The sequence below is a fragment of the Camelus bactrianus genome, chromosome 9 (assembly GCF_048773025.1).
Source record: "Camelus bactrianus isolate YW-2024 breed Bactrian camel chromosome 9, ASM4877302v1, whole genome shotgun sequence".
In the NCBI taxonomy this organism is placed as follows: Eukaryota; Metazoa; Chordata; class Mammalia; order Artiodactyla; family Camelidae; genus Camelus; species Camelus bactrianus.
Window position 1 is genome coordinate 40,137,901 of NC_133547.1, and position 13,110 is coordinate 40,151,010.

The 13,110-nt window shown below is 43.5% G+C and overlaps 1 protein-coding gene across 3 annotated transcripts in view; it reads left to right on the forward strand.

Annotated features, from left to right (window-relative positions):
• The first annotated feature begins 1,094 nt into the window (after positions 1 to 1,094).
• Positions 1,095 to 13,110, forward strand: part of AHCYL1 (adenosylhomocysteinase like 1) — a 36,903-nt gene continuing 24,887 nt past the window's right edge. Inside the window, exon 1 of one of the 3 annotated variants that reach the window (XM_074370133.1) lies at positions 1,095 to 1,488. In XM_074370133.1, the coding sequence (XP_074226234.1) occupies positions 1,369 to 1,488 (120 nt within the window). In that variant the 5' untranslated portion in view covers positions 1,095 to 1,368. Of the gene's footprint in view, positions 1,489 to 7,327; positions 7,790 to 13,110 lie in introns of those variants that run through there. The other 2 variants (XM_010948270.3, XM_074370131.1) reach the window with 2 other exon arrangements.

Genomic DNA, 13,110 nt, shown 5'->3' on the forward strand with positions numbered 1-13,110 from the left:
GTTTTGGAATAGGGGTGGGGGTTGAATGGAGACGGGACTGTGCTCCGTATTTTAACTGACAGCAGGAACTAAGAAACAGCCACAAGACCAGAATAGTGACTAAAACTTCAGATGAGGCAGAAAACTAGAGCCAGAGGTAACCACGAAAATCTAAGTCCCCCCAGTAATTCACAGAAATCCTGGGCAGGGGATTGGACTTTCCACAGGACGTGGGAGTTTGAGCCAATGTCATTTCAGTGTCAAAGGACAAGCTACCTCAGCTGACATTACCTCGCCTGCTGGACTAAGCCTTACAAAACATAAAATGTATTACTCACATCTGTACTATCTAGGGCCTTAGCACCGGGACAGCACATAGTAGGGCCCAGTAAAAGCGTGAATAGTCCATGAATGGCCTCGTGGTGCGCTGGGAGCTGGCAGAATGTAATGCCTGGCTGGGGGGCGGGGGGGTGGGGAGGGGAGCAATGATTTCTCTGCCCACCCCTCCACCCTCTGTCCTGTTAGCCCTATCCCATCAGCACTGTGGCATTAAAGTCTCGTAAACTGTCAAGGCCCAGCGGAGACAGTGGCGGAGAAGGTCACAAGGGTTGTGTAGAAACCACACTGCTCTGGGTCTGTTCTGCTCACCCTGACGGTGTCTAAAGGCAAACGCTGCCCCTGGGCAAGGGGCTTCTGGTTCCAAGGGCCTGGGCGAGGGCAGTGAGTAGGCTATCTTGAGCCCCGGAATTTTCCTAGGCCTGGCTGTACGCTGTGTCATGGGGACTCTGGTTTTTGCTCCCAAATATCCTTACGCCTTTGTGAGGCCTTGCCTTGAACTCCGCAGTCCAAAGACCGCCCCCGCCCGGTTCCGCGGCATCCTTTTAGGAACCATGCCCCGCTCACAGGGCTGATGGCGACACCTGGCGGCGCAAACAGTCTGGCTCATCCCCGGAGGTTCACTCGCGAGCTAGGAAGAAGGGGTGGCTTCGGCGGCCCCGTCGGGTGTGGTGACGTCATGACAGAGCGCCGTTTCTCCCCGCCTCTCCCCCGCCTGCCCGGAGCTGCCAGTACTCGACGTGGCGTCGCCGCCCTCTACCCTTACTTTGCGTGCGTGTTTGCGTGCGGCGGAGGTGGCGGCGCGGGCCGGTCGGAGCTCGGCGTTGCTGCTTCTGGTGCTCCTGTTGCCGCCGTCTCTGTCCGGCTGTCTTGGGCCATCGAGCGGACGAGGCGCCGGCCACAGCACCTCAGCCCCAGCCGCAGCTCCGCGCGGGGCTCGGCGGGAGGGTGGGCGAGCGCGTGTCGGAGGGCGCCGCGCGGGCGGGCGGGAGGGCGCCCGTGAGGGAAAGAGGCGGGGGCGGTGGGTCAGCCGCGGGCCGGGCCGGCCGGGGGATGTCGATGCCTGACGCGATGCCGCTGCCCGGTGTCGGGGAGGAGCTGAAGCAGGCCAAGGAGATTGAGGACGCGGAGAAGTACTCCTTCATGGCCACCGTCACCAAGGCACCCAAGAAGGTGCGGGGGCTCTGGGTAGCTGCGGGGTCCGGGCTGGGGCCTCGCGGAAGGGGCGCGAGCGAGCCCCGGGCCCGGGCTCCAGCTAGTTCGGGACTTTAGGGGGAAGGTTTGAGGGACCCTGGACGACTGAGGTGGTGTGAGGGGTGGCGGGTGAGCGGCCCCAGGCCGATCCCGAGCTGGAAAGGCCGCCCCTGACCTCACTTTCCTTTGTCCCTCGGCTCTTAGTCTGGGATCTTTTCGAAACCCCACAGGGCTGGGCCTTAAAATTGCGGCTGACTTTTCCTGGACGAAGGGCCTGGAGGACGGGAGTGGGAGGGGGTGAAGCACTAAGTGAGTTGACCCTTGTGACCAACCCCAGGGCAGGGGATGAGGGCGCTTGGAAAATCTCCCTTCAGGTGAGTAGGTAAATCTGGTAGTGCTTCTTTGGGTAAATCTTTGGGAGCAGTGGCCGGCTTATCCAACAACTGCGTGCGATCTTGGAGGCAAGGTGGAAAAATGCGTGGAGCTAATTCTATTATGCAGGTGAAACCATGAGGGCAGAGTGAAATTGAAAAGAAAACAGTGATTTTTGTCTTCTGTGGTCGTCTGGTTGCTTCGACATATGTAAGAAATTAACATTTGGAGGTTGGTGGCAGCAGACACTGTCATGGATACAGGTTGATTGTAAAGTCATGAGAACAGAACACTTAAGCATCCCTTGAGAAAGGAGCTTGGGTGGGTTGGAAGGGTGGGTGGTAAGGAACGATTGCTCATTCTTTATTGCACTTAGGGAGGCAGAACAAGTTTAATCTGTTGTCCTGTGGGTTGAGCTCAGAAGACATCCTTCTAATTCTCTTACAGTGGGAGATTAAACGGCAACCTTTGGAGGTTTTAATCTAACCAGCTCTTAGTGGTGATATTAGGATCCCTAGTGCTTTATGAACATTTGCTGCCAAACATATCTTGACCTTCTGCATACCTGGCACCCAGTTAACAGTAGACCAGAGAACCTTTGCAGAGAGGTGACCTTTCTGAAACCGGTAAGAACCTGGATAAATATTTCCCTCCTGTATAAAGGCATGCAGTGTTTGATGGGATGCACTGCTTGTATGAGCTGACAAAAGCAAGGTTTGCAGGAAGTTACAGTCCTTCAGGCAGAACTAGTTAAGCTGTCATCAGTGGAAGAAATGATTCTTTTTTATTTTAAGGAAATTGATGTACCCAGAAATCAAATTCAGGATTGAAAAGGTCACCATCGTGTGCTTTAGCTTTGTCTACCCACAAAATTTAGATCTTACCAAGAATGTCTCTCAAAATGTTGTAGAAGATCCCTTAATTCTAAGGAGTCTCACTAACCTTATTTTTAGTGCTCTCAATTCAGCTGACTGCTTTGCTGGGGGAGTAACCCTTTGTAATCTGCAGTATGTGGAGACAGAGTCATTGTCTTTATAAGCAGAATGCTTAAGGATAGTACCTGTGGTGAGTTAAGGGGAAAGAGTGGGAAGGCCCTGGTACCCTAGTTCCCTGAAGTCTTTCTCTCCCCTTTTAGCCTGTTGTCTTTTGTCTAGTTACTTCAGGCATGTTTCTTACTTGCTTTTATTTTAGCAAGGCTTTATTCTTGCAAGTGCCACTATTAATAAGACAAACTTTGTATTGTAGATTGTAAATTCCATTAAGTCAGAGACTCGTGTTCAACCATTGTATCCATTGTGCCTAGCTCTGTACCAAGCATGATATAGTAGGTACTCAAATATTGATTGCCCACCTGGCTAACTAGTAATTGAGATGTCTGTATTGCTGCCTACAGGAATAAATATCCCTTTTCCTCTTTTCTTCCCAAGAGGAATATTGCTAATGTGTATTATTGTCAGCCAAGTGCTAATGATTTTAGAGACTCATTCCATTAGCGGAAAGGAGCAGTCTCTGCCATGAATGTAGGAAGACCCTATTGTAAGTTTCCATTTGCTAATAAATTTACCCCCGTGTTTCTTATTAATCTTGTGCTTTCTGAGCTTTGTTGTTTAGTATTTACACAGCACTTTGTGTTAAAGTGCTTTATGATGACTAATTACCCTTCCACTAGTAATGGTAAAAGGCATTTATTTAGTTAATGAGTTGATTGAGGACTAGTCAAGGTCATACAGCAAGTCCTAAGTAATCTGTTTTTTCATAGCTTCAGCTGAATTGGACACTATGGTTTAAGTCACTTTTGTACTTCTGCCTTGTGTTGATAATGTAAGAAAGCATGAGCAAAGAGAAAAAATTCTATCTTGGCATGTGTTGAATGGTGTGAGAAAAAGACCTCTTCAAATGGTGCCGTCCTTCTCCTTTGAGGATTCCAGTGTGGCTCTAGACCAACTAATCCTAGGATCATTGCAAGCCCTGAGGCCCCTCAGGAAATGAGGATATTTCTGGTGCCACTTGGAGGCTATAGGTTACTTCAGGGTGACCTTGATGGCCCTTAGTCAGATTAGATTCCACTGTAACTTGTGAGTTTTATACACTTTGGGGAAGAGTGTATGTCCTTCAGTAAAAAGTATAGATACCAAGATTCGTCATCTATAATCATAGCTTACTCATTTTTGTATGCCCTGAGGTCTACTGCAGTACTATGTAGATAGTAGGACTTGTTGGTTTGATTCAAGGCTTGATCTGGGTGTCACAAAGCCAAATGGGTAACACCTCAAGCAAGTGAATTTCTGTGCCTGTTTCCTCAATTGCCAAATAAGTGCTTTTTGTTTAGAGCAGGTGGAGATAGGTGTGTGTTGGGAGCTAAGATAGCAAAAATGGTTTTTAAAGAGAAGTCTATTGGTATACTTACATTCTTTCTCTTTAATGAGCATTTGAGATGGCTTTTATAACACAGGACACATGCAATATAGATAGGAAGTCAAAACTGTAGAAAAAAGGAAAACAATATTGTTAACCCTGAGGGCTAAGGCAGTTGATGAGGCTGATCATCACACGCAACTCTAAGCTTTGTAGGAGTAGGAGGATGAAAGGAATCACAGAATTACAGTCTCATTAGCAGACATGGGAAATAATACACCAATTCCTCAGGGAGACAGCGTTTGCTGACACTAAGTTCTAAAGGAAATGTTCATGGGTCATTATTAATAGCTGTAGTGTGATTCACGTGTTAAGAGTTGTTCATGACTGTCACTGGTGATTTCAAATGATATTGCTAGGGAAATTTGGGAGGGAAAAGGAGTCCTTGAGTTGTAAGGGCAGTGTACATTGTACTACATCTAAAGAGGGTCCTTTTTCAGTGTTGGCATTTATCAGTGGAACCAAACAAGTCAGCTAGTTCCTCATCATTAGTGGGTATTTATCACTTTTTTCCTGCTACTTTGTGTTGCAGCGGTGATATTTGTCCTTGGGCCTTTGGAAATTGACATTGTATCAAGTTGTTTTTTTTTGTTCTTTTTTTTTTTTTCTGTAGAGTAAGCCCACATCTCCAGCTTGATAGTGAAACCTCCTGAGAGACGTGTTTCTCTGGAAAGCCAATCAGAGCATCTGCACTTCTGAATATTTGGGGGTACCCTCCAGAATGATACATTAGGCATTTAACCTAGGATCTGTGGAGTCAGACCTTTACCACCAGCACAATAGGGAAAAGAAAAAACACAAGGAACTACTTTTGCTTGTAGGATATTTGTAGAATGTATTTGAATAAAATATATACAGCACTAATTCTTCAGAAGGGTCAGCTGAGATTTAGGAAGCGTATCAGGTAGAGTCCCAGTGTTGACCTGTTGGGTGGAATCCAAGATGATCCTCTTACCAGGGTTATGTAACGGCCCGTTCTTGGTGCAGTTTTGTAGAACTTACACCAGTATTAAGTGATTTGATAGATTGGCATTTCCTATCTTCTCCACGTCATTAGTTTCTCTCACTTCTCTTTAGAGCAGGTACTGTTTTAGTGCTAATCTTTGAACAAAAGTCAGGGGTATAAGAAGGTCTTACTTTTTTTTAGATTTCTCTACAGATATTGATTACCTTTCTTTTTCTTATTTGATTCTGTTTAGTTAGACATTAGTTTCCATATTACTTTGTTGTAAGTTCCTTTAGGTTTTTTGCTTGTAACTAAAATCTGTTCATTGTCTAGGTCTCTTGCTGGCAAGATTACAAATGTGAACCTTTTGTTTCATCACTGGATTTGGATCCAGTGTATGTTACCCAGTATAATATTCTTGTAAAGTTATTTATTAAAGCATATTTTGATACATAGAATCAGGTAGATCTTTAGTTGCCTGTGACTCAGAAAAGTTTACTCTGCCACCTCAAGTAATCGTAATCTGTAAACAAGCACTTTAATGCCCTCTTGGGGCTTTTATTTAAAAGAACTGGCCAATAAAGGAGAATCAAATATACCTACTGTTTCTCAAGTTTGGAAATTTGAGTGTTAAAATTTTATAAAGAAGGATCATCCTTATTATACTGGGTATAATAATTCAGAACACATCACATTGAGATGGGTCAGAAGCATCCTCCTCAGGTGTATGAAGAAAAGTACATTTGCATAGACCAGATTTCAGTTTTTTCCTTAAATCCAAGAATCCAAAGTTAAAGACAGATTCTTACCACAAATCTTCCTTCCAACTCTTGTCAATATTATCAGTCCCTTGCATATGGTAAGCAATTAAAAATTCATATAATTGTGAATTCTGTTCTGATTCTGTATTTCCCTTGACTCATTCAGGTAGTTCTCTTGCTACCCCACTGTTGTTTGGCTGTTACATAAGACCTCTTTAACTTCCAGTAGTACAATGTAAGGTAAGCACTTGATTTTTGGAGTGAGATTTACCTTCTGCCTCTACCATCTCAAAGCTGTCTGACCTTTGGACAAGGGACTTCACCTGTTTGAGCTTCTGTATTTTTAATCTGTGAAATGCGGAATAATGATAGTACTACAGGATTGTTAAGGGGATTAGCATTTAGTAAACACTATTTGATATATTGACTCCTTTATAACTAGAGTGACCATATGCCCTGGTTTGCTTAGTACAGATCTGGTTTATACGTGTTATTGCAGCATACTATTCAGTGAGTGCCTCCTTACACTCTGAAAAGTACCCTGCTTTATATGGAATTTTAGAATATTCTTAAAGAGCCAAAACAAAGATGTTTCTATTGGAATATCTTCAACAGGAAAAAAATTTCCCTGACAAAAACGTTTTATGTAGAGCTTACACCTATTGAACACTGTAATATTGGTTGATTTCCAAGAGGTACACAGACAATGGGAGAACTTGGAGCTTGTAACAGAAATGAGATATGCTCTACTCCCCCACCTCATTCTGCATACCACACAACATACCCATAGAATATGGGCATTTGTCAGACACTGGCCTTGCTGAGTCCACTTTATTTCCTCAACCTGCAATAGTTTGGGAGTCTTCCCAAGCTAGACTCCTTGAATCACATGAAACAACTCCAGAGGCTCTTCTGAGCTGTGACTTTATCTTTGTAAATAGTCACCTTCAAATCCCATCCATGTGTACTCCAACTCCCTCTGCCAGGTACTGTTTCTCTCTGCTCTAAAGAGCCTGCTCCTAATATGTGTCGCTGATTTTCTTCTGCAGAAATATATGGCCTTTGCTCCACAGCAATTACAGAACTAGGGTGGAGCACCCTTTGCCTTTGTTGACACTCACAGTGGTTTCATTTTTGTTCCTATCTCTGTTCAATTTTTCTAAAGGATTCAGTCAGGTGCCTTAATCTCAGAATGTATATAGTGATTGGTACTGCTTATCAGTATATAATGGGGCTTAATCATTTACTACCTAGGCAGGACACAAAGTAAAGAAGTTTACTGACCTGCTGGTGAAAGGTAGTATCTGGCATGCTGGAGGAGAGATAGGGAAAGGACTTTGACAGAACTGCAAATCTAGGACTGAGCATGTTCCTGCTTTCTTGCTTTGAAAGCCCCAGTGCCTCAGCTAATGTGCCTCTGTACTAAACCTCTGGGGCGTAATGGGCTTAAAATGTTCTCTTTTACCAGCCCAACCAGTTCAGTTCTTTTAAAGTGGACACCCTGTACTTAGTTGTATGCTAGAAGTGAGGCTTAAACAGAAGGGATTTGTTCACTGTTCCATGCTATTCATCTTGGACCTGCCTCAGGCTTAGTTCTTTACAATCTGAAGAATTGCCCAGCTATAGCAAGCCCTGTTGTTTATATATTTTTCTCTTCTCTCCGGAACCTGTGTGTGTACAATAGCATCAGTGGAATCCCACTGAGCCTATGTGCTCAAGGTGCCAAGGAATATGCTAACATGCGGATCTGCAGTGTGCGCAGCCCTGTGAACTAGATGGTGAATTGGTGAGTAGCAAAATGAAGGGGCTGAAGGCCTGGAACAGATGAGCGTGACCATGTTTTTCATTCATTTTGGCCTCCTGAATGAGGCTATTCATATCACTGTGTATTGAGCAATATCAGGATTTTGGAAGTTGTGTTTTTAATGAATGGCTCCAACTCTTCTAGTGCTTATTAATTGTATTAAGGTGAACCTTTGGAGCACAGATTTCCATGGGCATAATGGGAATTACTTTATTCCCCCACCCCTGCTTCCCTCGCAGGACTGGCTTGACCTTAAGTCAAAGTTTTTAGGCTGTGAGCTATGGTTTTAGGATTCTGAAATCAAAAAGAGGACTATTAGGAAACTTAGTAGGAAAGATTCTGCTCTGCCTTCTTTGACCACCCCCAGCTTGTTTCCTTCCCCAAAGGCTTTTAAAGAAAATCTGTTTGGGCTCTTGTGATGGTTAGCTTTATTTTGGAGATGTAGAAAAGAGCTGTTCACCTTGAATTCTCAAAGTGCACACCCATCTCTGTTTATGATTTCAGAAGAGAGGTCAATAAGTAGACAAATCTGTGTGAAAGGTAAAAAACTTAAATAGATTGCTCTTTCGCCAGTTTAAGGGAATGCTCCTGAGATACGCACTGTATTAGAGACTCTAAACATGGTTCTTAATCTTTTGAGTGACAGGTCCCTTTAAAACTCTTTTAAAAATCACAGTTCTTTCCTCAGGAAAATTCAGGAGCACAAAAACATACATACAGTTTCAGAGGATTAATGGGACTCCCTGAAACTCATCCATGGATCCTGGGTTTAAAAACCCTGATTTAGAAAGGTAGGCCTCTGAGCCATAGTGTCTCCCTTACAGGTTCAGAAACAGACAAGATTAAGTTTCCAGCATGCAGTTTGTCCTTGGACAAAGCTACGGTTGTTGGTGTTCTTCGTCACCCTCCTCTTTGGGATGCTTCTAAGCTTCCCAGGAGACTCATTATCAGTGCCTTGAGGGTTCAACCCAGGAACTTATGCACACTGAAACCAGCATTTCAGCAGCTTTTGGGTTTTTTTTGTGCTATCTCAACCCAACTGCCCTTCATATGAACTGTTGGTGCCCCTAAAGCTCCAGAGCTGATCCCATAGGAGTGTTTAGAAGAGAAAGCTCACATACTAGACTGAGTATCAAAACTAAACAAAATAACTTGCTCCTCTGTGTCTCAAAAATAGGTTTGATATCAATGTAGTACTTCTCAGACTGTTCACAGGACTGACTTGATATCTGAATCTTATTTTTCTTTTGATTTCTCTAGACCAAATGTATTAAGGGCAAGGATCATATCATATATATGTATAGTATGTAGTGCCTGGCGCATAATACTGTTAATAAGTGTTTATTGAGTAAAATATTGTGAGATGGTTATCCCTAGGAGAAAATGAATTGGACTTAACCTGGTGGCTTTGGCTCACTTTCCCCTTTTGTTAGCCAGGGTTGTTTTTCTAACTTAGACCCCTCCCATGTGGGTGATAGTGGAGTACCAAGAATTGCAGGTAAGAAATTGATGAGATTTTCCAACAGCTTAGTAGATCCCTGTATAATGCCAGAAATGGGAGGTAAGGGAGGAAACTGCTGAGAATTTGTGGCCCGAGGCATCTTAGCCCAGTATCGTGAGAACCACAAGGCCATAGGCTTGAAGGTTCGAGGCTCCTTAGACATAATGGGGAAGGTAATTTGAATTTCCCACCAAGTTTTAAACCCTTAGCATTAGGGACTCTGCCCAAAGTTGAAACTGGTGTTCTGGTTTATTCTTGATTTAAGCTTACTCTTAGGGTGTTTGAGATTTGGGGCCAGTGATGAGTTGAACAGTTTCATTTTGGAATCAGTGTTGGAGTTCTAAAAGTAATAAATAACAGCTCTGCCTGGCAGTGCTAAGCAAATTTCTGATTCTTCTCATTCTGTAGCTCTGGCTGCCCCTTCTGAACCAGAGGCTGAGCTCAGTGCTCAGAAGCTCTGTATGCTGTTGTATTTGAAGCACACCTTCTTCAGAGTCACAGTCTTCTGGGAAAGTGCTTGCCCTAACCAGGAACTCAGGCTCTAGTTGGGACTGGGAATTCTGTGTGAGTTCTTTTCCCTAAAGTGTATATCCTAGGCAGGATTCAGGGGAAAGGAAGACTGCCAGAATTTTGTAGCTTTGGAAGTAGAAATCTGTGCTTCATAGTGATGGCAAATGTGTTCAGTTCTGGTAATTAATTCAGTTTCCTGCGGGTGGCCAGGTGGTATCCAGCTTCTAAAACAGTACTTGAGTTTTTAGAGTCTAGAGCACCAGACTTCTTTGCAGGCAAGACATGAAGATTCTCAGTATTCAGCTCTTATAGAGAATAGCCCAGCTGGCTTCTCATGCTGGACTAGATGAATTGTGAATGTTAATTATACTGATCAATACAGTGGCCTTGGTAACAGGCTTGTAGCTGCTGTAGAATCTGTTTACTTCAGATCTGTAACAGAAAAGACACCAAGCTGGTTGGGAACACGGTGTTCTAAGTGTAACAAATGTATTGCAAGTCCAAGGAAAATGCACACTGGAGGGACTGACCCTATTGCACCCCTTCCCCAGGATTTCCCAGAGAGAAACATTCCTCTGGGGGTGGTTTTTGTTCTTCTTTGCCAGTTGAGAATGAATTGAGGTTGGCAGAGGCTTGGTTTTTACTATAGTGAGGTAAAGGATGTTTACAAATCACAAAGGTTTACAAATCACAAAGGTTGGCAGCCTGAAGAGCACATATGTTGGGAGGCATCTCATTTCTATACCTGGTTTGTAATTAGGAGTAGAGAGTTGATGGGATTAGTTTCAACCCTTGCGTTCAGGAGAAGGAACCCCTCGTACTTGGGGAGTAGAGGGTTCAGAATTCTGCACATTCTTTTCTGACTCCACAGGGAGAGGATTAGCTGAGCATTGGGCATGTTTGGAATGAGAGCACCTTGCCAATTTTTACTGAATTTGGACCAACCCATTGGAAAAATACAGTCTCTCTTCTTCAGACAAGCTCTTTGTTGTGTTCTCCTAAACCCTTGTGGATCCATCTGATGGACTGTCTGTAGCTGACAGATGGAGTTAATATTAAAGGTAGATTCTATACTTCTTTGGCCTTATTTGTCTATGAATGATACTAACTCATTTGTTCCCTGTGTTCCTTGAGTCACTTTATCAGGAGCTTGGTAGACTCCGTGTGCTTAGTATTTGCTTTCTCAGATCCTGCTTAGATTGTCTCAGATCAGTCCTTCCCATGGAGTGGGAAGGAATGAATAGTATCAGTCACTTATGGAGCTTTTTCAAAATATTCATTACTGGGGCCCTAATCTAGACCTACTTAATCAGAATGGGGTGGGATTAAGGGTAAGGGGCAGGTGGAGAATGGGTTGGTATGTGCATTTTGGAATAGCTTCCTCTGCCCAACTTGAGAAATCTCAGATTTAGAACTACTGTTTTAGATTATCTAGCAAGGCTAGCCAAAATTATTGTGAAATCTGATATCGGGATGGTAATGCAGCTGCCAGCTATATTAGATGACTTTGGCCATGAGGAAAATCTTGGTCCTCATGTGAGAGGTCCTGAAAATATCCCATACTTACTCTTCTTTTCCAAAGTATTCAGAGTAAGCAGTGATCAGAAATCATGCAGCCCTCTCAGCTCAGGATTGAGCACCTTCTGTGTCCACACTTAGGATACATCAGTGAACAAAACAAATGTCCGTATCTATCCTGCGGAGTTTACATTCTTGTGAGGTTATTATTTGGGTCATGTAAATCTAATTAGTGGTTCCAGCCATTTGGGGTTTGGAGCCCTATCAGAGCTCTGCTTATCTTCCAGATAAATGTACATTATCTGTAACAATTTGCATATAAGGGGAGTTGGCAGCCTGAAGCCCATCCATGGACCCCAGGCTAAAGACCTAGAAAGCTTGCCTAGAATTGAAAATGTAGTGATTAGGATAAAGCCAGGCTGTGAGTTTGGGTGTTTGGACATATCTCCTAGACAAACTAGGTTGTATTTTCTTCATCTGTACAACTAAGGCAATGTGCAAAGAACTCGAAGGTGAAGTCTCTAGAAGAAGTATAAGTATAAAAAAAATGGCCAGACGTCCACTAAACCAACAGCATTTCTTTAGTCTGTGTTCTCTTTGAAATGCTAAGAATGATTTTGACTCTGTCCCCATTCCCACCTGTAGTTTCTGGTTGGCTGAGCTTGGACTCAGTGGATTAAAAGTCGAGTCATATGAGAATTTCCTTAACATGATCATTCATATTGTAAACTCCTGGACTTAAAGTGATAGTAAAATTATAAAGGACTTGAGAGGACATTTTAGTGAAATTCTGGCTTCAAAACACAGAAAATCACAGAAGGAGTTGATTGAGGGGCTGAGGAAACAGCCAAAGAGTAAAGATTGGAGAAAGATGATAGGAAAAAAAGAGGGCAGCACTCAAATACAGTAGACTAAGCTGTCTGCCAGGAGAGCAGCTTCCTCCTTAAGCCAAAGTGAGTGGACTTGAGACCCAGATTAAAAAAAAAAAAAAAAAGATTCCTTTTTAGTCTCGAAGGGTCTATCACTGTTGCTTTATTATCAAATAGAACTCAGGGATAAAAGGGGAGGTGGGGGTGGGTGGTATAGCTCAGTAGTAGAGTACATGCCTAGTACCGCCCAGATTCAATCCCCAGTACCACCATTTAAAATAATTTTTTAATGAATTAATAAACCCAGTTACCTCACCCCATCAAAAAAAGAGGGGGAGAGAGGGGGGCAGATAAGGTTTGCTTTATTTATACCAATATTAATATGTCTCCATCCATAGAAAAGTTGTTGTTTGACTGGAACAAATGGCCAAACTGTGCCTCAGATGGTTTGTGGGTAACATGTACTGTAGAAACATGAATGAAATTTCCTTAGAGGCAACAGGAGAAAGAGTTATGTAGAAAGGACACAACTAAATTTAGAGGTTGACACACAATGAGCATGCAGAGTCCCATGCCAGTTGTACCTTTACCTCCCTGAAATCTGACCTTTAGTATAACCATAGGCCAAGACCTCTTTAAGGTGATCTTTACAGGGATAGTCTTGCCTGAGGTCTAGGAAGAACTTTCCAGATCTACACTGAGGAATTGCTAATTAAGTGCAGTATTCAAGGCCTTCCAGGCCAAGCTCCTATAAATTCAGAGCCCTTTGGAGAACAGAGCTGACCGTCCTCCTAGAGGAGCCAGGAGACTAGATGGTTCCGGTTGTAACTGTTTTCCAGCACATGTAAAAAATTATTCTACATGAAACCTTACAACCTGCTATTAATAAGAAGATGTCTCATTGT